Source organism: Pleurodeles waltl, chromosome 6, assembly GCF_031143425.1.
Source record: "Pleurodeles waltl isolate 20211129_DDA chromosome 6, aPleWal1.hap1.20221129, whole genome shotgun sequence".
Lineage (NCBI taxonomy): Eukaryota > Metazoa > Chordata > Amphibia > Caudata > Salamandridae > Pleurodeles > Pleurodeles waltl.
Window position 1 is genome coordinate 1,509,031,602 of NC_090445.1, and position 26,674 is coordinate 1,509,058,275.

Genomic DNA, 26,674 nt, shown 5'->3' on the forward strand with positions numbered 1-26,674 from the left:
GGGTTGCAGAGCATCTTCAGTAACTTTTGTGTTATTTATCCATTTATATGAAGCCCTGTGGCAAACACAGAATGCTGCAGAACAGGAACAGCCGCTCTCCTGAATGTCTAGATTTAAAAAACAGCTCCATCCTTCCACAGCGCCCCCTCCTCTCTTGTCTCATACCTGAAGGTACACACATGCCTTTCACAGTCTCATGCTTTTGATTTTGGCGAGAAGAAAGCACAATATACCAAAGAAAGGTAGAAAACGTAAACACATGTTTTCTACTTTTGATTGGCTGCTTGGTCTTCTTTCATTAAAATTAGGTGGAGTAGGCCAGACAGACAACAGCTCCATTAAAAGAGGGTGAGGGAGGAAACAGCAGTTTTTAATGAACCAAACATTCAGTTGCGAGGCTGCTTGTGCTCCAGCAGCGTCCCCTGCTGACGAGGGAGGTGCCATATTTCCCTCACCTGCAGGGCATAAACAGCTGTTAATTATACCCAGTCCTTGCTATGCGCCCTCGCCTGTGGCACAGGCCCATAACTACCAGAAGGGTTATTAACACTAATTACTGCCCACAGTTGCAGACATTAGCGCTTCAAAATAAAAATGAAATCACTATTTGATGCATTATGTGGATTAAAAACTCCACAATAAATATTTTATGTATAATATGCATGAAAACTGTACACTAAGGCCCTCATTACAAGTGTAGCTGTCTCAAGACCGCCACACTCATGATGGCGGTCTTACCGCCGCAGACAGGGCGGTCCGACTGACCTATTATGACCTTGGCAGATGGGTCACGATCCGACCGCCGGATACAAGCAGCGCTGCCCTGGGGATTACGAGTCCCCTTTCTGCCAGCCTTTGCATGGTGGTCTCACTGCCTTGCAAAGGCTGGCAGAAAGGGGGCGTCAGGGCCTGATGAGGGCCCCTGCACTGCCCATGCGCTTGGCATGGGCAGTGCAGGGGCCCTAATGGACAGCCCTGTCGCACATTTCACTGCCTGAATTATGGGCAGTGAACTGTGCGACGGGTGGTGTCGCACCCGACGCACAACAACATTGCCACCGGCTTGATAACGAGCCAGTGTCAATGTTATGGTGAGTTTTCCACTGGGCCAGCAGGCGGAAACGCTGTTTTTGCGTGCTGGCCCAGCAGAAAACTCCTAATAGGGCGGGCAGCATACCGCCAGCACTGGTAGTATGGTGGCTGTAGGGGCTTTGGCGGTCTTTCAAGAAAACCGCCGAAGTCGTAATGAGAGCCCAAGTATCCAAGCAGAATTAAAGTAAAAAAATATGAATTCCTAACAGATTGACATCTTAGTAATTGTTTTTTTTCATATTGATTTATTGCAGCCCCGCCGAGATGATGATCAACATGAAAAACATCAGCCATTTTTATTTATACTTTATAAGTGACATGAATTCAGTTTGCTTTGATAAATTATGGAAGGAGATGAAAGTAAATGTTATAAATTTAAAAAGAGAGTCGGTTACATTCTTAATTTATTGTCAGAGGTGCGGCCAAAAAGCTGTTTCTGCAAATGCAAGAGGGAGCACAACAAGAGGTCTAATTGGAATATTTGAAATGCCCGTCGCACTACAAGAGTAACAATCTCAAAGCAGTCTCTGTGGTGGAGGTTAAGATTAGTTGCTGCGAGCCTGTTGTTTTCTTAACGTGAGCATTTAGAATGTTGCTGCTCTAGCCTTTTTGGAGGTGGGAGGAGCCCGAATGGGTCCAGCGATAGTGGCAGTGGCCATGCAGCTAGGGTAGGCCCAGTGTCATCTTAACCCATTGAGTGCGACGACACCAGGGAGGGGGTTAGAAAAGCCCCAGTTGCGGCGCACCCGAGGATTTTTTTTTTCACTACCCGGGAGACACGGAAGCTTTTCCGTGTCTCCCCTGCCCCCCACCCGCACCTTTGTGACGTCAGCTCGCCACAAGGCACGCTGGCGTCACATTGTTGTTCGGGGGGTCGCAATCGAGCGCGATTGCGCTCGATCGTGCCCCCCCGGGTTCATTTTTAAAAAAAAAGAAAAGAAAAGAAAGAATTTGACCGGGGGTCACCCGTGGGCTGGGCGACCCCCTATGGGTGCAATACTTTTTTTTAGTAGTTGTAGGGTTTCCCTGGGGGCCATTTTAGCCCCTAAGGAAACCATACAACTACTAAAAAAATATAGATCTATATATATATATATAGATCTATACATATAGATATATTTATCTATGTAGATAGATATATCAATCTGTATGGCTATATATATAGATATATATACAAATATACATATATACATATATATATCTATAGTAAAATCCATGTAGATAGATATATCTATATATATATATATATGACATCAGGGAAAACAGCACCGCACTCCCGGGGACTGAAACCCATTCTTTATTCACCACATAACATGAAATCTTTACAGCAAACCCCACGACGCGTTTCGACAAACAAGTCTTCTTCCAGGTGATTTAGTTTGCTTTCTCGATTTTTCTCCTGCCATCTAAGTAAGTACTTATGCATTCTGGGACATTAAGTCCATAACTGCCTTACACCTGAAACCAATAATGTCATTTGGTTCTTATTTCAGCACAAACCTTTCAAAACAAAAAATGTGCAAATATGTTATTTCATTTCCTGATATGATCTCACCTTCATGGGGGTACGTGCCTGCAAAAAACGATATTGATTTTATGTTTACGATCATTTGCTCATTCCAAAAAGTGTCCTTCTGGCACTTATCTCTCCCCTCCACAATTCAGGAATTGTTTCGCCACAATAAACAAAGTAAAAGTTAGTGTGTGCCGTCAAATCGATGTTAAAATTGAGGGTCCTTGGCCTGAACCCTAACACCTGCACCGGCAGAGAGGCGCGTCGCTATCAAAGGCCAGTTTCTTGTGATATATATATATATATATACATATATATATATATATATATACATACATATATATATATATATATATATATATATATATATATATATATATATATATATATATATATATATATATATTTGCCACCAGTTGTCTTGTAGTTGCAGCTTGCGTCTTCAAAGCAATGCACATACTTCATCTGACGCATTTCAACTGTAGCTTTTAGGCAGCAATACAAAAAGTTAAGTAAGTCTTGTGATTATGTTTCTGCTACGGCTACAAAAGGATCAGACTTTTGTCTAGTGGCAGTTTTAGTGCCATAAAGAAGCGCCGAAGGTTTATATGCCTACTGCAAAGAGCAAATCTGTATTTTATGTAAATAGCTGAGTACATTAGTAAAGTGAGCAACTTCCTACGCTATAATACTAATCAAATGTATGTGCAGGATGGGTCGCCGCTATGGAGGGATGAAAGGCACTTTTGCTGAATGGTAATGAGGGAATCCGAGGAGGAGGACATCGGAGTGGGAGCACCAATAATGATTGTTTGACTGGGCTCAGGAGGTGCTAAAGACTGTGACGAATGGTATATGACAAGGAGTTTTTTGAGTGTTTTGAAAGAACGCGCTGATTGAGGGACGAAGCGCAGGTAAGGTGACCTCTACTGTTGCACGTATCACACACACACCAGCAATTTTGTGACTGTCTACGTAGGCTAGTGTATTAGAGCAACAGTTTAGCTAATAGCAGAGATGGCATCTTGATGGATGATTGCTGCTGACGCTGTCACTCTGGTTATAGAGGACAGCTCTGACATAGGATCAGAGACTGAGACAGCAGATACTGAGACAGCATCTGAGGGATAGGACAATGGCACAGACTCTGGGAGTGATTTTTCAGTCGGAGAAGTCACAATGGATAACTCCTCTCCAGTAAATTATGAGGGAGATGATGAGGACAGTCCTGCTGTCTCTTCACAAGCACAGACTCTGCAAAGGGGCAATAGTGGGTTAGCCCAACCCAGAGAGCAGGTAAATTCGGCGGCAAGCACAGAGAGAGAGTGCTCTCTTGGGAGCTCCCCAATTTAGTTCACCCCAAATTCCACCGCCCAAATCGTATTATGGAGACATCAGAATTATCTATCACAAAACAAAATGGTTTTGTAAGGCAGGCATCTGTGTTTTTGGTCCTGGGTTCGGCGGCCATATAGGAAAACATACTAAACCCAAACATTTCTGGAAACTAGACATCCGGGGGAGTCCACAGAGGTGTGACTTGTGCGGATTCCCCAAAGTTTTCTTACCCAGAATATCCTGCAAAGCTGAAATGATTAATAAAAACTCAATTTTTCTTGCATTTCTGTCACACAAACTACAGGAATAAGCTGGGATCCACAAAATTCCTACCACCCAGTGATTCCTCACCTGTCCTGATAAAAACACTACCCCACTTGAGTGCCTATACCTAGTGCCTGCGTCACGAATGGACCTATTTCTATTGGGAGACTTGGGGGAATGCAGGGTGGAAGGACATTTGTGGCTCCTCTCAGATTCCAGAACTTTCTGTCACCGACATGTGGGGAAAAAGTGTTTTTTTGGCCGCATTTTGAGGTTTGCAAAGGATTCTGGGTAACAGACCCTGGTGAGAGCCCCACAGGTCAGCCCATCCTGGATTCCCCTAGGTGTCTAGTTTTAAAAAATGCACAGGTTTGGTAGGTTTTCCTAGATGCCTGCTGAGCTAGAGGCTAACATCTACAGCTAGGCACTTTGTAAAAAACTGCTCTGTTTTTTTTTAGGAAAATGTGATGTGTCCACGTTGTGTTTTGTGGCATTTCCTGTTGCAGGCCCTAGGCCTACCCACACAAGTGAGGTACCATTTTTATCGGGAGACTTGGGGTAACACTGGGTAGAAGGAAATTTGTGGCTCCTCTCAGATTCCAGAACTTTCTGTCATCTAAATGTGAGGAAAAAGTGTTTCTTTGGCCACATTTTGAGGTTTGCAAAGGATTCTGGGTAACAGAACATGGTTAGAGCCACACAAGTCAGCCCATCCTGGATTCCCCTAGGTGTCTTTTTTTCAAAAATGTGCAGGTTTGGTAAGTTTCCCGCCGGCTGGGCTAGAGGCCAAAATCCACAGCTATGCACTTTGCAAAAAACAGCTCTGTTTTCTTTAGGAAAATATGATGTGTCCACGTTGTGTTTTGTGGCATTTCCTGTTGCAGGCGCTAGGCCTACCCACACAAGTGAGGTACCATTTTGATCAAGAGACTTGGGGGAACGCTGGGTGGAAGGAAATGTGTGGCTCCTCTCAGATTCCAGAACTTTCTGTCACCGAAATGTGAGGAAAAAGTGTTGCTTTGGCCACATTTTTAGGTTTGCAAAGGATTCTGGGTAACAGAACATGGTGAGAGCCCCACAAGTCAGCCCATCCTGGATTCCCCTAGGTGTCTAGTTTTCAAAATGCACAGGTTCGATAGGTTTCCCTAGGTGCCGGCTGAGCTAGAGGCCCAAATCCACAACTAGGCACTTTGCAAAAAACAGCTCTGTTTTTTTTAGGAATATGTGATGTGTCCACGTTGTGTTTTGTGGCAATTCCTGTCGCAAGCGCTAGGCCTACCCACACAAGTGAGGTACCATTTTTATCTGGAGACTTGGGGGAACCCTGGGTGGAAGGAAATTTGTGGCTCTTCTCAGATTCCAGAACTTTCTGTCACCGTAATGTGAGGAAAAAGTGTTTTTGGGCCACATTTTGAGGTTTGCAAAGGATTCTGGGTAACAGAACCTGGTGAGAGCCCCACAATTCAGCCCATCCTGGATTCCCCTAGGTGTCTAGTTTAAAAAAATGCAGCTAGGCACTTTTGCAAAAAACACGTCAGATTTCAGTGTAAAAATGGATGTGTCCATATTGCCTTTCCTGTCGCAAGCGCTAGGACTACCCACACAAGTGAGGTACCATTTTTATCAGGAGACTTGGGGGAACGCTGGGTGGAAGGAATTGTGTGGCTTCTTTCAGATTCCAGAAATTTCTGTCACCGAAATATGAGGAAAAAGTGTTTCTTTGGCCACATTTTGAGGTTTGCAAAGGATTCTGGGTAACAGAACATGGTGAGAGCCCCACAAGTCAGGCCATCCTGGATTCACCTAGGTGTCTAGTTTTCAAAAATACACAGGTTTGGTAGGTTTCCCTAGGTGCCGGCTGATCTAGAGGCCAAAATCCACAGCTAGGCACTTTGCAAAAAACAGCTCTGTTTTCTTTAGGAAAATGTGATGCTTCCACATTGTGTTTCGTGGCATTTCCTGTCGCAGGCGCTAGGCCTATCCACACAAGTGAGGCACCATTTTTATCGGGAGACTTGGGGGAACACTGGATGGAAGGAAATTTGTGGCTCCTCTTAGATTCCAGAACTTTCTGTCACCGAAATGTGAGGAAAAAGTGTTTCTTTGGCCACATTTTGAGGTTTGCAAAGGATTCTGGGTAACAGAACATGGTGAGAGCCCCACAAGTCAGCCCATCCTGGATTCCCCTAGGTGTCTAGTTTTCAAAAGTGCACAGGTTTGGTAGGTTTCCCTAGGTGCCGACTGAGCTAGAGGCCAAAATCCACAGCTAGGAACTTTGCAAAATACAGCTCTGTTTTCTTTAGGAAAATGTGATGTATCCACATTGTGTTTTGTGGCATTTCCTGTCACAGGCGCTAGGCCTACCCACACAAGTGAGGTACCATTTTTATCTGGAGACTTGGGGGAACGCTGGGTGGAAGGAAATTAGTGGCTCCTCTCAGATTCCAGAACTTTCTGTCACCGTAATGTGAGGAAAAAGTGTTTTTGGGCCACATTTTGAGGTTTGCAAAGGATTCTGGGTAACAGAACCTAGTGAGAGCCACACAAGTCAGCCCATCCTGGATTCCCCTAGGTGTCTGGTTTTCAAAAGTGCAGCTAGGCACTTTGCAAAAAACACGTCAGATTTCAGTGTAAAAATGGATGTGTCCATATTGCCTTTCCTGTTGCGATCATTAGGCCTACCCACACAAGTGAGGTACCATTTTTATCGGGAGACTTGGGGGAACACAGAATAGCACAACAAGTGTTCTTGCCCCTTGTCTTTCTCTACATGTTTTCCTTCCAAATGTAAGACAATGTGTAAAAAAGACGTCTATTTGAGAAATGCCCTGTAATGCACCTGCTAGTATGGGCACCCCGGTATTCAGAGATGTGCAAATAACCACTGCTTCTCAACACCTTATCTTGTGGCCATTTTGAAAATAGAAAGGTTTTCTTGATACCTATTTTTCACTCTTTATATTTCAGCAAATGAATTGCTGTACACCCGGAATAGAATGAAAACCCATTGCAAGGTGCATCTCATTTATTGGCTCTGGGTACCTAGGGGTGAACCTACAAGCCCTATATATCCCTGCAACCAGAAGAGTCCAGCACACGTAACGGTATATTGCTTTAAAAAATCTGACATTGCAGGAAAAAGTTAGAGAGTAAAACGTGGAGAAAAATGGCTGTTTTTTCAGCCTAATTTAAATATTTTTTTATTTCAGCTGTTATTTTCTGTAGGAAAACCTTGTAGGATCTACACAAATGACCCTTTGCGGAACTCAGAATTTTGTCTACTTTTCAGAAATGCTTAGCTTTCTGGGATCCAGTATTGGTTTCACACCCATTCCTGTCACTAACTGAAGGAGGCTGAAAGCACCAAAAATAGTAAAAATGAAGTATGTCCCAGTAAAATGCCAAAATTGTGCTGAAAAATGTGGTTTTCTGATTCAACTCTGCCTGTTCCTGAAAAGCTGGGAAGATGGAGATTTTAGTAGCGCAAACCATTTGTTGGTGCCATTTTCAGGGAAAAGACCACAAGCCTTCTTCGGCAGCCTTTTTTTCCCATTGTTTTTTAAATAAAAAAAATGTCGGTGTATTTTGTCTAATTTCTTGGTCTCCTCCAGGGGAACCCAGAAACTCTGGGTGCCTTTTGAATCCCTAGGATGTTGGGAAAAAAGGACGCAAATTTGGCGTGGATAGCTTATGTCGACAAAAAGTTATGAAGGCCTAAGCGCAAACTACCCCAAATAGCCAAAAAAAGGGCTCAGCCCGTGGGGGGGGGGGGAAAGGCCCAGCAGCTAAGAGATTAAGGATGTTGGGGGCCCCGGGCAAGAAATCTTTTGGTGGTCCTGAAAGAGAACAAATTTGAATTTTATTACCTATTTCTAGTTAATTCAAGCTTTCATGATGCCAAATAGTGCTGAACTATATGCTAACTTTTAACTGTATCATACAAAAACAGATGAAATAAGCCTTGTTTGGTACCCCAAAACTTCTTAAGATGACACTGGGTAGAGAGAGAGGAGTAGAGAGGAAGGTAGAGACGGAGAGAGGTTTAAAAAAAGAAACAGAACAGACAGGGGTCAAACTGAGGGAAAGTTCATTCCAGTTCGCCCATGCCTTGAAACGTCTGTGGGTATGCTGTGCCTCTATCAGCTGGCCACCGGGTGGACACCAGAGAATGTACGGAGGTCACCTGCTGCCAGAGTTACTATAGCATTGAGGACTAGACCTTAGGAGGAGAGAAGAAGAGTGACAGCTTCCAAGCATATGATATCTGGACAGCAGACATTAGAGGGTAGGACTTTGAGTAGCATTAATCTAAAGTAGATAATTTCCTCATTGGTATGTAACAGTGAATACTGGATTCCAAATCCAGTTATTCTCTGCTACTTCACAGCAGTCAAAAACAAAAGTTGACTCCTCTGTTGTGATGTCACAGGGAATTCCAGGATGCAGTGACTGGGCTCTCAGGGAGAGCTCTCTGCTCTGATGGACAGCAGAGAGAACATCCTGGAGCTGGGGAGGCACAGAGAGAGATGGGGTGAATGGCAGAAAACCAAGTATTATCTTTATATATTTGGGGGGAGGGTGATTGAAAAGAGGGCGACATGGGTAAGTGGGAGGACACAATTACTTTATGTATTGAGGAGTTGGAGGCATTGGAAAGAGGGTGGTGTGGATGGGCGAAGGACACCAGAATTGTTTCATTTCGAAGAGAAGTGAAGGTTATGCAGAGAGAGGTGTTTTTACACCTGCCTAGTGTTTTTTAAGATTTATAAGGAAAAAAGGACAGTAATGCTGAGGGTGGTGTGAGATGGTGGCAGGAGTCCAGCATTTTTTAGTAAGTCGGTAATGAAGGAGAGGGATAGTCAGAGGGTCGCGGTTTGGGTGGCAAGGTGCCAGGTTTAAAATAGGCCACGGGCATGCACAGGTGAGATCATGTTGAGTAAGGGTTTCCCATGATTCTCTGTTCCTGTACAGGTGATGGTAGCAGTGAGAAATAAAAATGAGGGGACCATACGTCACATAAAATTAAAGATGGGTAAATGCGAATAAAGGATGTTTTTTTACCAAGGAATTATGAATTTATGAGTGACATTAAAAAGACAAGTGAGAAACTCCAGTCGACTATGATGGCTATGACTCAGAATCAAAGGGGAAAAGCTTTCCTGCTATTCACAGTTGCCCATTGATAATACTTTATAATCAAGGCCCATTCTGAAGCCCTCCTTGCCATGATTTTTATAATATCGGAGAAACCTTGAATTCAAATTTGGAATTGGGTATATAACACAGAGCTAAAGCAACGTTCTTAAAGGAGTTAATTTGCATTTTTCAGTGGATGGTTAACGTAGACAATGTCAGTAACTGTATCATTCATTGGAAGGAAAAGACACATAGTGAATATAGGACCTGTGTCCTTGCTCTTTTTTAGGGACGATACGTTTTATTAATCATAGTAATCCCATATTGCATCCTTGTTTGTATAGAGGATACACAAGGAAATGGGACACATCGTGAATTCTAAACAGAGTGCAAAAATGGTGAAGTGTCCAGTTGATCGGAGGTCACAGTTCCACCATTCCTCATTTTTCTTTCTCGGAGGGTTTAATTTGTAAAAATGAATGAATTAATGAATAAAAATGAATGTATGTTTTTCTTACAGGCCTGGACGGTCACAACTAAATGCCAGGTGTTGGCAAATACAACGGCTGGCATAGCCTTTATCTTCATCAGCACTATTGAGCTCTCTGCAGTCTTTCTGTGGGATTCTGGGACTCATCATTGGATGCAGCCCTTGTGGTAAGATGTCATTGTGCTTGATAACCGCAGACTACAATTTTCAGTCTAGCACTCAATGATGTTTGTTTTCATTCACAGAAACGAATATGACATGGACATAATACCGATCTTTGTTGCGTACTTCCTGTGTGAGTGACATAGGCCTTATTGCCATCCACAATTGAGAACAGTTGCATTATTCCCGGTCTGTAGTCACCAGTGTTTAATTTGTGCCGGTGCTTGTCATCAGCACTTATTTCTTTAAACATGACACTTGTTATGACAGTTCACCAAATGATGGAGCTGTCTGCCTATTTTCAGCAGAGAACATCAGTTTAGCAATTCAAATTATAATAGGAGAATATCTAGACCATTGGTGCTGGCATTTTGCAGCACTGGCAGGGGGCAGCAGGTGGTGCAGTGATAGTTGCATCCTAAGAAAAACCTTGGGGCTTGGCACTTATAGTTTTAAAAATTAAGCATTGGCCAACACTGACGGCTCGGGACTTAACTAGCGTAGTATAAGATTGAACATACTCATTCTTTTTGGGGCATTGTATACTCACTTTACTATAATCAGTCCAATATTACTTCTGTTACACTCTGCCCCATGAAAATGATAAAATTAACGCTAAGGTATGATTGGTACCGCCCTTAGGCCTTTTCAAACAAAAGTAACACAACTCCACCTTTCTGTCATGTGATATTTCTCTTAGAGGTCTGAGTGTATCTTATGACAATGATTGCATCTGCGTCCGGGGCACGCCTAAGCAATCGAGCAGGCAGATGCCCCAGTGGTGCCGGTTGGCTTCATCCCGGAGTCCGCTATACAGAAAGGCAAGGACCACATTTACACCATTCTTAGAGAAAGCAAAGCATTTTTCTTTCTTATAACTCCCTCCATGGAAGTGGAATTTGTGGCTTTCCCATACATTTCTGTGGACTTTGAGGCAAGGGATGATTCTCAGGAAAAGCAATGGAATTAGCAGCAATTCTATAGCGATTGTAGAGCCAAAATCATCATTCATGCGATTGTAAAAAAAACAAGCATTTGCAATGCAATGGGTCCTGCATTTTCTTGAGTTGGAGCTATTGGCATTGTGAATTCACAACTGGACTTTTCTTGCCACATACATTGGTCAACCCTGCCTCATAATTTCCTCTTTTCCTGCTATATAGTTCCAGTGGCCAGCATTTAACTAAAGCACTTCCATTTACCTTCTTCCTCTATCTTAAAACATATACAATTATCATATAAACCTTTATCAGAAATAAACTTCTGGCATTAGAGTGTAATGCTCAAAAAACATAACAAAAATATAATTTGGGATTGACTGGAGGGTGAAAGGAAAGAGGGAGTCAGGAGTAAAGATGGAGAGGACAAGTGGTGTAGTAACAGTGTCATGGGCCCTGGAGTAAGAAAGGAAAATGGTTGACTGCAATTTTGGTAAGAAAATTCAGCAGTAATTAGAGTTTAGTGAGGTCCATAAGTCTCTGGGCCCTGGTGACTCTTCATATGTTGCTTCATTGAGAACTATGCCTCAGGAGAGAAAGCAGATGGGACAGAAAAAGAGAAGTGAAAAGAATACAACAGACAAAAGGAAAAAAGAGAAGGGGTCGCAAGGAAATGAAAGAAGGGAAAAAGAATGAGAAAAAGAAAACGCAACTAAGAGACGCAATAGAGCAACGTGTGAGACAAAAAAAATGGGAAGGAGGCAAGCAAATGAAAGGCAAAGAGGAAAAAATCATGAAAGAAGTGTAAGAGAAACAGAAAAATGAGAATTAGAAAAAAAAAAGAGATGGTGAGAGAAACAAGCAGCGAAAGAACCAGGGCATGTATGTACTGACACATTTCCCACAGACACAGAATGGGAAAAACACTTTGACACGTTGGGTCCCCACACGTAATTTGTGGCTTCCACATACAGACAGGAAAAAGAGGGCCTTATAGTCAAACATGAATTGACAGATAAACATAAGAAAAACACCAGAGAAAGGAAGGAAGAGAGATATTTAAAAAAAAGTGAAAGGACGATTACTGAGTCAAAGGAAGGAGCAAACAAAGAAAGAATAAAGGGAAAAGAAAAAATAGTGAAAGTATGAATGCCTGATGACGAAAAAAGAGTGGAACAAAACAAGGAAAGAAATAACCAAGTTTTTGCGAGTTTGAAAGTGGGGGAGGCAAGAGGAAGAGGGAAATAAAAAAAAAGAAGAGGAGTAGAAATAAACAGTTGAAAGAAAGAGCGAAACTGTTAATGTGTGGATTTTAACAGCTAGAAAGAGAAAAGTGGGGGAGAAAGAAAACACTGAGAGTAAACAGAGTAAAGGAATGAACGGAATGAGATAGGTGTAACAGACCCTCCCAAATAAAGATGGTAGCTAAGAATAGATTTAATTGACTCCCCTACGTCCTCAAACAGAAGTCAGAGTGTGGAACAGCAGGGGGCACTGCAGAACAGCAGGAGGTGCATTAGCAGAGTTGTATGTGAACCCCAATATAGCAATATTGGGGTGCATCAGATCAGGATTGTAGGTATAGACAGAGCTGTGTCACGGCCCAGAACTGGAATAACAGAAAGGCAGTGGGTGAGGAATAAGAAACGGAGCGCTATGTAATTCTCTTTATTGGTATAAAGGGGCGCTGCAGGTTACGGCTGAGGTGCACTGACAGAGTTGTATGTGGGCTGCAGTACTGGAAGAGTAACAAGCACACAAGATCAGAAGTGAGGTATGTTAATGGAGTTATGTATGGAACCTAGTGTTGGCGAGCCAGTGTTGCCGAATGTTAGCCTGGTGGTGCCCTGGTGAAGCTGCGACTGGGGCCCAGTATGGGAGTGGCATTGCCTCTGAACCATAGAAGCGGGAGTCCTGAAGGGCGTGTGTGTGAGCCTTAGTACTGAGAAGAAATGTACACTGAATGTTAGAATTGATGGATTCTGGGGGAGATGTGGTGGTTCCTAACAACAGTGGGGTTGAATGTTATACTTGAGGTGTACTGGCTGACCTGTGTTTTGCTCTTTTGTGACCAGTATTGGCTTAGCAATTGGGCTGCATATTGGAATTGAGCTGCTCCAATGGAACTGTATGTGAGCGGGGTCCCAGTATAGGAAAGGAAGTGACCTTGTGGGTGTAGAACTGAGGTGCACTGATGGAGCTGCGCCTGAGGTCCTAGTACTGGAACAGCAGAGTGTACTGACTGTAAGAACTGAGGTGCTCTGGCAGACAGTGTGTGTGGGGTTCTGGCACCGCTGAGTGCTTGGAGTGTGTGAACAGTGGTGCACTGATGGAGCTGCGCCCGAAGTCCCAGTACTGGAGCAGCAGAGTGTACTGACTGAAAGAACTGAGGTGCTCCGGCAGACAGGGTGTGTGGGGTTCCTGGCACTGGCACGACTGAGGGCTTGGAGTGTGTGAACTGAGGTGCACTGATGGAGCTGTGCCCGAGGTCCAAGTAGTGGAGCAGCAGAGTGTACTGACTGCAAGAACTGAGGTGCTCTAGCAGACAGCATGTGTGGGGTTTCTGGCACTGGCACCGCTGAGGGTTTGGAGTGTGTGAACTGAGGTGCACTGATGAAGGTGCGAGTGGGATCCCAGTATGGAGCAGCAGTGGGTACTGTTGCTAAGGATTGCGGAACCCAGGTAGTGCTGGGTGCCAAGGCTATAAGCAAATACAAGTGATCCTCTGCCCGTGCTCTCAGTTCACAGGCAGACATGAAAATCCAAGCCAAGGAAGGGTGCAGCCAGGCAGCTGAGAGAAGGTCCAGAGAGCCCACAAAGACCAAATCTGACCAAGGTAACAGCCTGATTTATAGCCTTGTTTACAGCTAAGCTCAGAGTAAGAATGTTCTGCAAATGAAAAGGGAAGCGTCCCTGGACAGGAGCAGGAAACAAAGTTAAAAAAATGTCTCCTACAGACCAGATAAAGAGAACAAAGCATATTTATACAGTAGTTGGTCCCTGCTCCCACACAGAAGGAGGGACAAAGAGGCAAGCAAGGATTTTTAAATGACACTGAGACTAACAAATGAAATAGCTGTAAGCCCACAGAAGAAGTATACTTAAAAGTATACATGAGGTCGTATTGTTACGCTCGACCTAAAAAAAACAATCCCTCAAAATGAGGGATAGTTAGCCTTTGAAAATGAAGCAAAAGTTCCTAAAAAACTGAAACAGTCCCTGTCTTTTCCATAAAGAATCAGGGACCAAGCTATAAATGGTGCAGCCCAAGCAGTGGCACCGGGGATTATAGGTGTGTGTGCGCACCCTGACCATCACGAGCTGAAATTATTTGAAAGGCCTCCTGCTCTGACTGAAGCATTGCTCTGTGTTTATATTTATTCTACAGCAGCACTGGAGGAAAAAGGCAAAATCGAGTAGAGAAAATAAAGACAAAAGAAAAGGAGAGTATGAAAGATAGAAACGAGAGGAGGAGTGGACTGAGTGACAGAATGGAAAAGTTGGATAGTGATGGAAGGGAAAGAGAACTCAGAGAAGGACGAGGAGGAGGGGCAAGGAAATAGGGGGAGAAAGGGTCAGAAATAAGGATGTCACAGAGAAAGGAGAACTATGAATAACGTGTACGAGATAGAAGAAGGGAAGTGAGAGATAGCAGAAGAGGAGAGGATGGAGAGAGTGCAAAAGAGGAAGAAGCTGAGAGGGTGGACGTCTGAGGACAGGGAGGATAGAGGAAAAGACAGGTAAAATGAGGACCTTGCAGGTCCGTAAACAGGAAGGCAGCTAGTACTAGTGCAGTGATACCGGGGCCTAGGTGTGAGGAGCCCACTGCACATCAATTATGTGTTTTTTTATCACCAAGCCGGCATCCGCAGGGGGTCTATTTTCCTTACCTGCATTATATTCTAATACCATAACATAGTAGCCACCTTGCTACTACGAATTGGCCAGGTGGCACGCATAGAACTTCACCCAGATTTCAACCTCCAGCAACCCCCCCCCTTCGAAAAAATCTAGAAGATAAGGCGCCTTGCCCTCAAGCCCTCTATCAAGCTGTCACCCCTTCATTCCATTCCAGATCCCAAACAAATAAATAAAATAATATTGCCAGAATTCAATAAATAAGACACAGACTCAATATCGGAGAAAAACACAAGCACACGCTGCGCCTAACGCATCTGCACGGACTGATTCAGCCCATGGTCTTTCGTTTAGGGAAAGGGAACCACTTCACCCATGGACGTCATTTAGGGGTCGTCGGGAGTCGCAGCTGCAACCCCCAGCCTTCCCCTTGCGACCCCTGGCACTCTCTTTGTGACCGCTGAACTTAGAGGTGGCAAAATCAGTACCAGGAGCACAGGGGCAGCTCCTCCTTGCAGTCGTGGCTGCAGCTCCATTTTTCTTGCTTTCTGTCAGTGATTGTTTACACTAATAGTGATTAAAATATGAGTCACTATTACTGTAGTAAAGATGAGTTGAAATATGACCCTCTCTGGCATCTGAGATAAGTAAACATACTTTTAAATGTATGGTGTGTGCGTGAGAGAGACAGAGAGAGAGAGAGTGTGTGTTTGTGTGTGTGTGTGTGTGTGTGTGTGTGTGTGTGTGTGTGTGTATATATAAATATAAATATATATGGCGTGTGAGTCAGTTCCGCTGCCCCTAGCATTTTGGCAAATTGACGTTCATGACTTTACCTAGCAGAAAGACTGGGACTGCTGATGGCGTTACCAGGACATACCAAGGGCAGAATTTTGGCGATAAAAAAGGCCAGTAACAGAGTATCACACCTGGCCGGTGCTGGAGATAGCCGAGAGCAGGTAGCATTCGTGGTTTGGCCCTGCTTCAAGCGCTGGGACTCTGCACCAAGCCCTTAAAGCGTTAACCCATCGACTGTCTTCATAGTCCCAGTTCTTAGGTTTGTCTCATCTGTGCACAGGAATTACTTATCCTAAAAACAACACATTAAAACTGTTTTTATCTAGACTCCGCCCCTTCCTTTGTGCCATAAAGAGGGACTGCCCCCAACATTCACCTTGTTTCGTTCTGTTTTGTGTATATATATATATATATATATATATAAAATAATATATTATTGTTTCCATATTCAATTTGTTGTGTATTTTAACCGTCTGCATATCCCTGTGACTGTGCTCCAGCCAGTGCTTGGGTCTAGAACGGTGGGACTGTTCGATGCAGGAAGGATTGCTCCACCTCCATGCCTTGGGCTCCTGCCTGGGTAATACACTGAAGGAAGAGACAGAGGATTTTATCCTGCCATTCACCTTCTACACCTAACTCACAATCACAAAAAGATATATCAGCTTAATACATTGTTGACCTCACCAAACAGAAGACTTTAGCGACTGGAGTACGAACTCAGAAGATCCTGGACGGAAAGGCCTCACTCACTTTTTCGTGGCATGTTTCATCATTGGCCGTCTTCCCCACTGTGTTAAAGCAGTGCATAAAGTGGTCTCAACCTTTCTAAAATTTCAAAAAGGGTGAACAAGATAAGTGTTTCTAGTCGAACAAGGGATCCGGATATATTCCTAACACTACCTCAGGGTAAACCCAAGGAGTTCCCTTTATCCTGTGGGTACCCAGGACAGGATTAGATTATGACACTGGAGGTTAGCGTAAGTCAGTGCCTCAGACATCCATCATAATCAACATTTGCCAACATGTTTCGGCCACATAAAAAGATACCCCTAAAAAAAGGAGGGAGTCTGGTCCCTTGTCAGGGCAAAACAGGTACCCCTACAGTCCGTCCCACATTTGTGTCCGTGCATACAGGTAAGAGTAAGTCTTACTTCTACTTGTTTGGTAATTTGTTATTGCTCTATTGCTTTAGGGTTCAAGCCACCTATTCACACCGGTGGGGAACCACTCCAGTCATCACACATTTGTCAAGAAACAACTCCTGTGATATCACCTACAGTGCGAATGCGAGGTGTGCACCGGTGGTATTGTAGGCACTGTTTTAACACGGTAGAGTGGCCTGGACAATGATGAAGCATGCCATGGTAAAGTGGGTGAGACCTTTCTGTCAAGAATCCTCTTAGTTTGTCTTCCCATCGTTGAAGTCTTTTGTTTGGTGAGGTCAAAAATGTACTAAGCTGCTGTATCTTTTTGTGAAAGTGACTTCTGTCTTGGCCCCCTTCCTACAGTACCTGAGGACTGGGATGGTGTTTTTTTATAATCACACTGTCTCCTTTCTGGATGTCACAAGTGGAAGAAATGTGGTTGGCAGCAGAGGTTTGGTGCATCCCACTGTTTATTTAATCTTGCCTCCTGTGTGGCTGTTGAGAGAGGAGGGCCCTGCACTGCAGTTCATGCTCAGGATGGCTTGCCTTTACCAAGGATTGCTGATTTACCTCATTCTATTATGGAGGTGATCTTGCAGGATTAAGAGAGGCTGCATTTGTTTGTTTCCGAGGTAACAGGAAATACGGAAAGTGATATCTAGTGCCCAGGACTTGACTCTACCATCCCTCTCTTACTTCTGAAGAGAAGTTTTATTTATTTTTTATATAAACAAGACCCTTTCTATGTATATGCCCAGAAAAGCTTCATTCTGCCAGGTTGGCTGTTTACTTGAAGGCAAGGTATGACACTCGACCGCCATAGTCTTAAAACACTGGATCTGCATACACATCTCTTCAGCTTACGTTGCTTTGGGAGCAACTCCTGCGGGCCCAGTCCAGGGACCTTTCATCAGGGGTGTCTACTTTTCTTGGACAGTTTCAAGGGGGCTTCCCTTAAAGGTATGTGACAATGCAGCCACTTTGATATCCCACCACAATGCCGCAGTTTACTACAGACTTCAGTTGGGTGGCGATTTTTCAGCAGAGTCTGGTGATTGTGTTCTGTATTCTGTACTTTACCACACCTTATTGGTTTCCTTTGTTGATGAAAGTAAAATTGTATGTCTGTATTTTACGTATGCATTCTTTTGTTTTCTTTTCTCCCCAGTGGTTGATTCTTCTTTGGTACGTCTGCATGAGAGGCTGAGGTGTGGAAGACTGACTAGAAACTGATGTATTGATTACTTACTGCTACCATCATTACTCTGAGTCCTGGTCTTCCTCGTCACATTCCGACTTTAACCTTGTCCTTGCCTGGCGTGTGGAGTGGCAACCACTAGACAGGATGTATGCGGGCGTAGACTCTGTTTATGGCACAAAAAAGGGAAAGAGCCTAGAAAATGTATCTTCTTCAAGATGGAATTTGAATGGGTTTTTTTGTATAGGACCCTCATGACATAAGGACTGTGGCGACGAACGTATAGGAATCAGAGTAATGATGTTTATGTGTAAGTAATCAAAGCAGTAACCAAGACACCACATCGCAAACGAAACCAGACTCTAGTCTGAAATGGAAATCCTGAAAGCACCCCAGGCCACACCAAGGGAAAACTGCATGCTGCTCAAATACTAACAACAAAGCATACAGTGTGATGTGGTACCTCAATTCTCTAAATAGGGGTGGATGAATGTAATGTTCTAAGGCATTGGTTCTTAACCTTTTGAATTCAGCGGGCTCCCACTTACTCACTACTGGAACCCAGGGACCTGTACTGCATCATTCCTGAATCTGGGGACCTCCACCGAGTTAATACTAGAAGCCAGGGACCCCCGGCCTAATCATTTTAGATTATTTGAACAGCAAAACAATAAAGAAAAAAATACAGAAACAAGTATTCAACAAAGAAATACAAAAATGATGAAATATTTGATTTAATTCACAAACAAATATTTAAAAAATCTAAATTTTAATTTTAACAGAAAGGTTGGAGCTTTTCTTCATTCACTTAAGGCCACTCATATTTCATACTATTTCTTCTTCTGGGCACTACTCCCACAAATCAATCTGAGGACACCAACTTAATTTTGGGCCTTCAATTTAATATTTTGCATCTCTATTTGTATACACTTTATTAGTATTATTTAATTTTCTAAGCAGTCAAGACCCCCTTAAGTAGGCTTTGAAACACTGTTCTAAGGGATGCATCCCCAAATATGTATACATCAACCAATCCTTTCATACGAGAGGAGAGCCATGACACATTTCCAACGAGGTTTTCCCTTTCACGCTTTAATAGAATCCGCCTCAATTTGAAGAACTGAATTATTGCTTTTCTATTTTTTTCCAACAAACACAGAACAAAAAGTCTTGAAAATAATGGTAGAGGGTGAATGGTGAATCAGGTCATTACCAGTCTGCCCTGGATGTTCAAAGCCAAGGAACACAATCCTTGTGCTGCTGAGGAGGGAGAAGACTGGATCTTATTGATAACTCATCGGTGCTGAAACATGAATTTGTTGGTATCTGAGGAATAATTGTACCTTCAATGAAAGCCTTGAAAAAGAGGTGTGTGTGTCGTAAAAAACAAGCGTTGGCTGTGGTCTGTGACGATGTCTCTGAAAGACTCTTGTTTCTACAAGTTACTTCTGTGTAACATACATTTTTGTGTTGCCATGTAGATCGGTGCAGTATATGGTACCTTAAGTCTGTAGTGTCTTTTTCAGGTCAGAGCTCTGAAATGTGAGCATCTTTTTTAAAAATAAAATAATAATTCTTTGTAAAATATAATGTGAAAGTTTTCCCTATGAAATTACTGAAATAGTGTATAATAGATTAAAATGAATAATTTATAATAGTAAGGAGCATGTGGCATCTTTTTCTTCGTGTCCCAAAAATCTTTTTAGTTATGATTTATTGGCATCCAAATGTCTTTCCTGTTGAATAAGCTCACTATAAAGTACCTGTCGCAATGAAAATACATTTCACTAATATATTTAGGAAAACATTCCCAAGTGCACCGTTGGAGCCCACTTATAGCTTGTCCAGTAAGAATCCAAAGCCACATCCCCCACCCTCCCGGGCTTGTGTCCCTGGTCAGCACCCCCACTATGAATATTGTTGCAGCACCCCTGCTCAGAGTCCCTCCTCTCAGCGCTATATGTTGCGTTCACCGCTCTCCCGCCTTTCCCAATTAACCCCGCACCCTCTTCTTCTGAATTTCTACAAATATGTGTTCTTCTCCCTCAGTTTCGTGTCTGTCTCTTCCCTCCTCACGATCGCCCCTTTCCCTCCGTGTTGACACCACTTCTGCCCCCAGTGTTCTCCCCACAATGCGCAGCTCCTTCCGCCGGTTTAACCTTTTTTCTAACCCCTCCTAAATCTTCCATCTCCCTCACCCTTCACCTTTTATTTTCTCTCCCCTCCGGGTTGCTGTTTCTACCCTCCTTCTCCCCTCTCTTCTGGTTTCCGAATATAAATAACACCAGCCTTGCCCGTCTACGACCCCTCGTGGTACCTTTGTCCTCCTCTCTCACTCCCATCCTGACCCTCTCACCTCTCCGTTAACCCCACTTCACTATCTTCTGCTTGGCCCCATAAATTACCAATTTCTCTCTGTCTACCTCTCTTCCTTCTCTCTCTCTCTCTCTTCCGCCTTACCATCCCTCGCTTCCCCCCAAAACGCGCATCCTCTGTCCTCCCCGCTCTCACCCTCCTCTGCGCCTCCTCCGCTCTGCCTTGCGCCCTCTCTACCCCCGCTTCCCCCTCATATCTATTTATTTTTCTCTACCCCACCCTCTCATCCCTCGCGGTACGACTTGACCCTTTTATCCCTCCACGCGCTTCCAACCCCCGCTTCTTCCCTCCACCCCCACGGTGTTCCCTGCCACCTCTCTCCTCACTTCAGAACATTGACACACACACGTCACAAGGAAAGTGTTCCCGTCCTGCCTGGCCCATGCTCTGCAGACCAATCGGACAGCCCATGCTCTGTCCACATCCACCGCAAATACCCGGACCCCTTTCCCTTTTTCACATAAACTTTATCCCCACGACAAAAAAAAAATCTCGAGCCACACACGGAGTCTATATATAACTTGGCTCCTAGTTACCAGCCCACGCCTGGCTGCCAGCAAACTCCTTACATACTGGGGGAGACACTTTGTGTGAGCAGGAAACCATCCGGGCTGTGAAGCCTGGCACATAAGTGACAAGCGGAGCTCTGACAGGGCTCCCGATGCCCACCCCCTTCGCAAACCACCCCATACTTGATTTGCGTGATATTTGCAGTCATCGATGTTTTCTATGGTTTTAATTTTTCACTGCTATTCCACGCCTGTTCTATTGTCTTCCCATCAATGCATTCGTCCTTATTTTCTGTGACTCGCAGTTCGACAGTTTTCACGCCATCTGTACAATATGCCTACAGTAGTAAATGTGCATTTTAGACGGCGCTTTATTCTGACGATCGGCCTGTTTCTGGGCGCTGCCGTGTTTCTTGCAGATAAGGGAAGGGTGGCCTGGGAATATAAGGAGATCTGTCCAGGATCACACAGTTTGGCTGACCCTGGTCTCCTGTTTTAACATTGCGCAGACTCGAAATCCATGCGAGTTTGCTGCTGCAGTTTTACCCGGGATGAATTGGTGGATGATGTTTATCAAATAGGTTGCCGCGCGTTTATCCCATTATTTCACCGACCTTAAAAGGGCGGCAAGAAAAACAATCTATGCGCTTTGACACTTTAAAACAGTTCTCGAAGAACGCTCTTGCAAATACGCGTAACTACACCCGTTAATCCGATAACCTTACAATTTCAGTGATGCCTCGAGGCCAAAAATGGTTAGAAATGTTGGTGCAATTCACACCCCTAAACTAGATGTGGAACGTTGTGCCATATCTGTGTGCAATGGTATTGGGTTTAGAAATTATATTATTTAATTAGTTCAAATCATGAGCAATGTTTTGGAATAAGACTGTGTAGAAAGAGCAGAAATATTATTGAAAATTATTTTTGCACCATCTATGCAGCACGCGAGGTCTGTTAATTACTATAATGACCAACGATTTTTTTCAACTAATTAAGTTGTGCTGAAATCACTAATTGTACAGAGATACAGAATCCCATTTTGTATATAAATTACAAAATCAAAATTGGGTGCAATAGCTGACAGATCCTAAGCCTGTGGCTGCAGAGCTCTTCTTACCTGATGCACCTGTCCAGGATGAGGAAGAGGAAGATGAGGGTGTGGAAGATCCAGGAGGGAAGGCCCATCTCTGTCCTTGGCATCACATTGACATCACTGTGCCAGGTGTCAGCCTGTCATCTCTGGCCCAAGTGTTTAATTTCCCACTCTCTTCTGGATTACGTGTCCATGATTGTTCCAGGTGCTTGACTTTCATCGCTGTATCAGATTTCCCTTGCAGTCCCAAGTGTTAAACTTCCATCTTTATCTCAAGAGTTAACTTTTCATGTATGTCCCAGGAGCTAAATTTCCACCTCTGTCCCAAGTATTTGATTTCCCTTCCTCTGCGGGATCTTAAAAGTCCATCTCTCTCCCAAGGGTTAGATATCATCTGAACGTAAGCCGTCAGAATTCTGCCAGTTCCTATTGCCAAACACTCTTGTAATTCATAGGTACCAGTCTTCCACAAATGTCAAGTACAACATTGGTCCATAACTCCCTTATATCAGAACCCTGTAAATTCCAAGTGTCAGGTAGGTGCAATCCTACCAGATTCACCTTCGCTCTGAGAAATGGAGCAGGATTTCCACGTCACATGTAGATCTTATGGGCAAGAGGAAGCCTTGGCATAATCCTCACCAGTTCCCAAAGGGCTGTGTTTCTTATCTACTGGAAACCTCTCAGTAGATACAACAATCCAGGCGTCGACAGGGAGCTATAGCTCAGTTCATCTAAGATCAGGGCACTACAACTCCCAGAACACCCAAGTGACCAAACTCTGAAGATCTCATCTCGGATAAGTCAAAGCTTGCAGTACTTGTAAAAAGATCCTAACAGTATATCGCTGATGAGGTTAAGCTTGGAGTACTATGAAGTACCCAACATCACAACTCTTTGAAGATCCCAGCATGACATAATTGATGTTCCTAAGCTCGGGATTCTATGAAAAACCTGATTTCCCAACTCTCTGAAGATCCCAACACTACAATTTAGACAAATCTAAGCCCTCAGTCCTACACAACATCCCAACTCTCTTCTAATCCCAACACCACATGTTTGAGGAATTTAACCATGCAGTGCTATGAAGAGCCCAGCATCTCACCTCTCTTTTGATCCCAACACCACATCTCCTATGAATCTAAGGATGAAGTATTACGAAGAACCTGGCATCTCCACTCTATGATGATCCTACTAATGCTTCTCCATGGAAATCTGAAGAAAACTGTCTGATGACACTCTAAGGTCATTGGTGTTAAAAAAAAGAGTCTAAAGTTCTCTTTATATTTACAACAAATGTTGCTTTATCTTTTTAAATATTTAAGAACTTGGCACTCGATGCTGCCAAAAAATCCTGACACCCCCTTTCACAGAACACCGATTCCACTCTGAGATCTTGTAATATCCTGACACAACACATCATTGAAAATCATGGCACCTCCTATTCTCTAATGATCCTTATGCAGTGGAACATGACCCTAGCCCACCAAGTCTCAGAAGACCATGTACTCCTACAAATAAGAAGACACTAGTAGACAGGCTACTTGAAGACTTTCACACTCTAAGATTCTGTGGACTATCGGGCCTCAAGCCTTGGTAGAGACTCAAGCTCAAGGTGTCTGCGTAATCCAAATAAGAGATCTGTCCAGACTTTCACTTAAAACCTTTGAAGACTCTCAGACCTCAGGTCACTGAAAGTCCTCAAATTCCGGATCCTTGAACCCCTCAAACTTCAGGCTGTGGAAGACTCCTAAATGTTAGGCCTGTAAAATAACCTCAGATTTCATGCCTCTGTACACCGAAGCTCCACATCTTCGAAAATTTTCAAACTCAAGGCCCCTGAAAATTATAATACTCCAGGTCTTTAATGATCCTCAGAACTCCAAGCCAGTATTTGCGCTGCACACCCACATTTATTGTAATCCTAGCAACCACAGGCACATTAATGGTCTGCCAGTCTTGTTTCTGAAGACAACTAGGCTCCAAATCTCTGGTGCCTCCAATTCCATATGCTCAGAGAAGACCCTAATACCTACAGCTCCATAAAGATCCTTGGAGCCAGAACTCACCTGAAGGGGGAACACGCATAACTATTAGTGCCCACAATTCTTAGCACCTACAGCTCTCCAAAGACCAGGGCACTCACATCTGTTGGAAGACTTTTGGCACCCACGTCTCTTAGGCAACTGTAGCACGCATGGGACAGTAAACTCCAAGACACCCTTCTCTGCGAAGACCTTATCATCATCAGGCCTTCAAATACCTGGACACTCGCTAATGCCTGGGGGCTCTGGGCACCCACCACTACCTTAGGACCGTCAGCATCCAAAACTCTTTAACAACCACAGCACCCACGGTTATCTGAGGATGCTGGTGCCCACAGCTCTTTATGAAACGTGGCACCCAAGGTCCATCTGAGGTGTAGGAGTCTGGCACGCAACGCTCTCCTCCAGCCCTGGTACATACAGGTGTATGAAGACCCTGGCACTCACCATCTCACGAGGATCGTTGGCACCAACATGCTGAGGGCTTTGCCTTCACAGCCATGTATGATCCTGACCTCTGTAGTTATCGAGACCCAGGCACCGAATCTGTCAACCTTGACACTTCCAGCTGGCAAGGGGGGAACTATCCACCTTCCGATAGCCCTGGAATCCACAACTTTCCACAGATCCTGGCACCTTCAGCTCTCCGACAGTCTTGTACTCACAGCTCTCTGAGGCTTCTGCCTCGAAGCTCTAGAGGTCCCTGGTGGTAACAGCTGTCCAATGGATCCCTGAGACCCACAGCTCTCTGGGCCCTGGCACTCACACCTCTCTGGCGGCCCTGGCACTGTCAGCTCTCTGAGGGCCCTGGCACTCAAAGCTCTCCGACGGCCCTGGCACTCACAGCTCTCCGAGGGCCCTGGCATTCACAGCTCTCCGAGGGCTCTGGCACTCACAGCTCTCTTGAGGCCCCAATACTCAAGCTCTCTTGTGTCATGGTACCCAAAGCTCCCTTGAGGCCCTGCTACTCACAGCTCTTTGAGGCTCCTGCCCTCACAGCTCAACAGCTCTCCCATGAAGCCCGGAGTCAGACAGCTCTCCGAGGGCCCTGGCACTCACTGCTCTCTGTGGGTCTTGATATTCAGAGTTCTGCGAGGGCCCTACCACTCACTGTTCTCTGAGAGTCGAGATATTCAGAGTTCTCTGAGGACCCTGGCACTCACAGCTCCCTTGGGGCCCTGGCACTCACAGCTCCCTTGGGGCCCTGGCACTCACAATTTTCTAAGGGCCCTGACGCTCGCAGCTCTCCGAGTGCCCTAGCAACCACTTCTCTCCCCTAGAACCCTCGCACCCACAAATCTCTGTTGACCCTGGCGCCCACAGCTCTCCGAGAAGGACCCAGGCTGTCGGGAGTTCTTCCTAGCGCCCTGAAACCTTCGACTCTCTGAAGCTCCTGTACTCGCAGTTCTCGAAGCACCCTGACTCACACAGCTCCCTCTAGGGCTCTAACCCCCACTCTCTGGATACCACCCACAGCTTTCGGAGGTTCCTGGCACTCGCCTACCTCTGGGGACCCTGGCACAGATGCCAGAAAAGCCTTACTTCACAATTCATTGGTGCGCCCTGGACTGCCTCGAGTATGCTCCCTCGGGGCCCGCATGCGCCTGCCCCTTGGACCCCAGGTGCTTCGGAGCTCTTCGCGGACAGCTCTCTGATCCTCGCCTTCCAACAGATCCGTAGCACTGAGCACACGCATCCCACTCTGAAATGGCAGAGCTGAGAAGCGCAGGTTGAAAAGAGCCAATCACGTGCAAGTGGGAATGCACCAGTGAACTATCTATTAGGGAGAAGCCCCCCGACGTGCACACACCATTAAACAAGCTACATCGCGCAGGAAAGCACTCCGTCCTGAGGGGCGCATCCACTTCTCCGCAAAGATACGGTGCCCTGGACTTCCCCTGATAACTGCTTGATTAGTAAAATATATCTTATTACCCCACCCCCTCTCTGTACTGTTACAGGCAGCATTCGTGCTCGCGCATCAGTCCCTTCTGCGACGAACTGCAGAGGGAATTCCAGAGGAATCGCCAAAAAAAACCTGAAAATTGTTGAGAAGAGGCATCAGCACAACTCACTGCAGCTCAGATGGTTTCGACAGTGTGCGTGGGCCAATGGCCGCGCGACACTAGCATTGTTCCTGATTAGAAGTACTGGCGGAGCAGACACTGGTACTGAGGGTACGGGCGGGCCAGACAGTGGTACTGACGGAACTGGCCGGGCAGACACTGGTACTGAGGGTACTGTTAGGTAGGCGTTGGTACGGAGGTCTGGCGGGGCAGACACTGGTACTGAGGGTACTCGCTGGGCAGACAGTGATACTGAGTGTACTAGTGGGGCAGACGCCGGTACTGGGGTACTGGGACGACAGATACTATTGCGGTGGTGACAGCGAGTACTGGCAGGACAGGCTCTGCAACTGCGTTACCAGAAGGACAGACACTGGTACTGAGGGTACTGGCTGGGCAGACACCAGTTGTGAGAGTACTGATGGGATAGACTCTGGTACTGTAGTACTGGGATGACAGATATTGGTACGGTGGTGACAGTGAGTAAAAGAGGGACAGGCACTGCTACTGAGTTACCAGAAGGGCAGGCACTGCTACTGAGGTACAGATGTGGCAGACACTGGCACTCAGGGTACTGACCGGGCAGACACTGGTACTGAAGGTACTGGCCGGGCAGGCACTGGCACTCAGGGTACTCATAGGGTAGG

The 26,674-nt window shown here is 45.0% G+C and overlaps 1 protein-coding gene across 2 annotated transcripts in view; it reads right to left on the bottom strand.

Moving 5' to 3' along the window:
* Positions 1-25,868, bottom strand: part of GABRD (gamma-aminobutyric acid type A receptor subunit delta) — a 148,947-nt gene extending 123,079 nt beyond the window's left edge. Inside the window, exon 1 of one of the 2 annotated variants that reach the window (XM_069241002.1) lies at positions 21,941-25,868. In XM_069241002.1, the coding sequence (XP_069097103.1) occupies positions 21,941-22,023 (83 nt within the window). In that variant the 5' untranslated portion in view covers positions 22,024-25,868. The remainder of the gene's footprint in view (positions 1-21,940) is intronic. The other variant, XM_069241003.1, reaches the window with a different exon arrangement.
* Between the last annotated feature and the right edge of the window lie 806 nt (positions 25,869-26,674).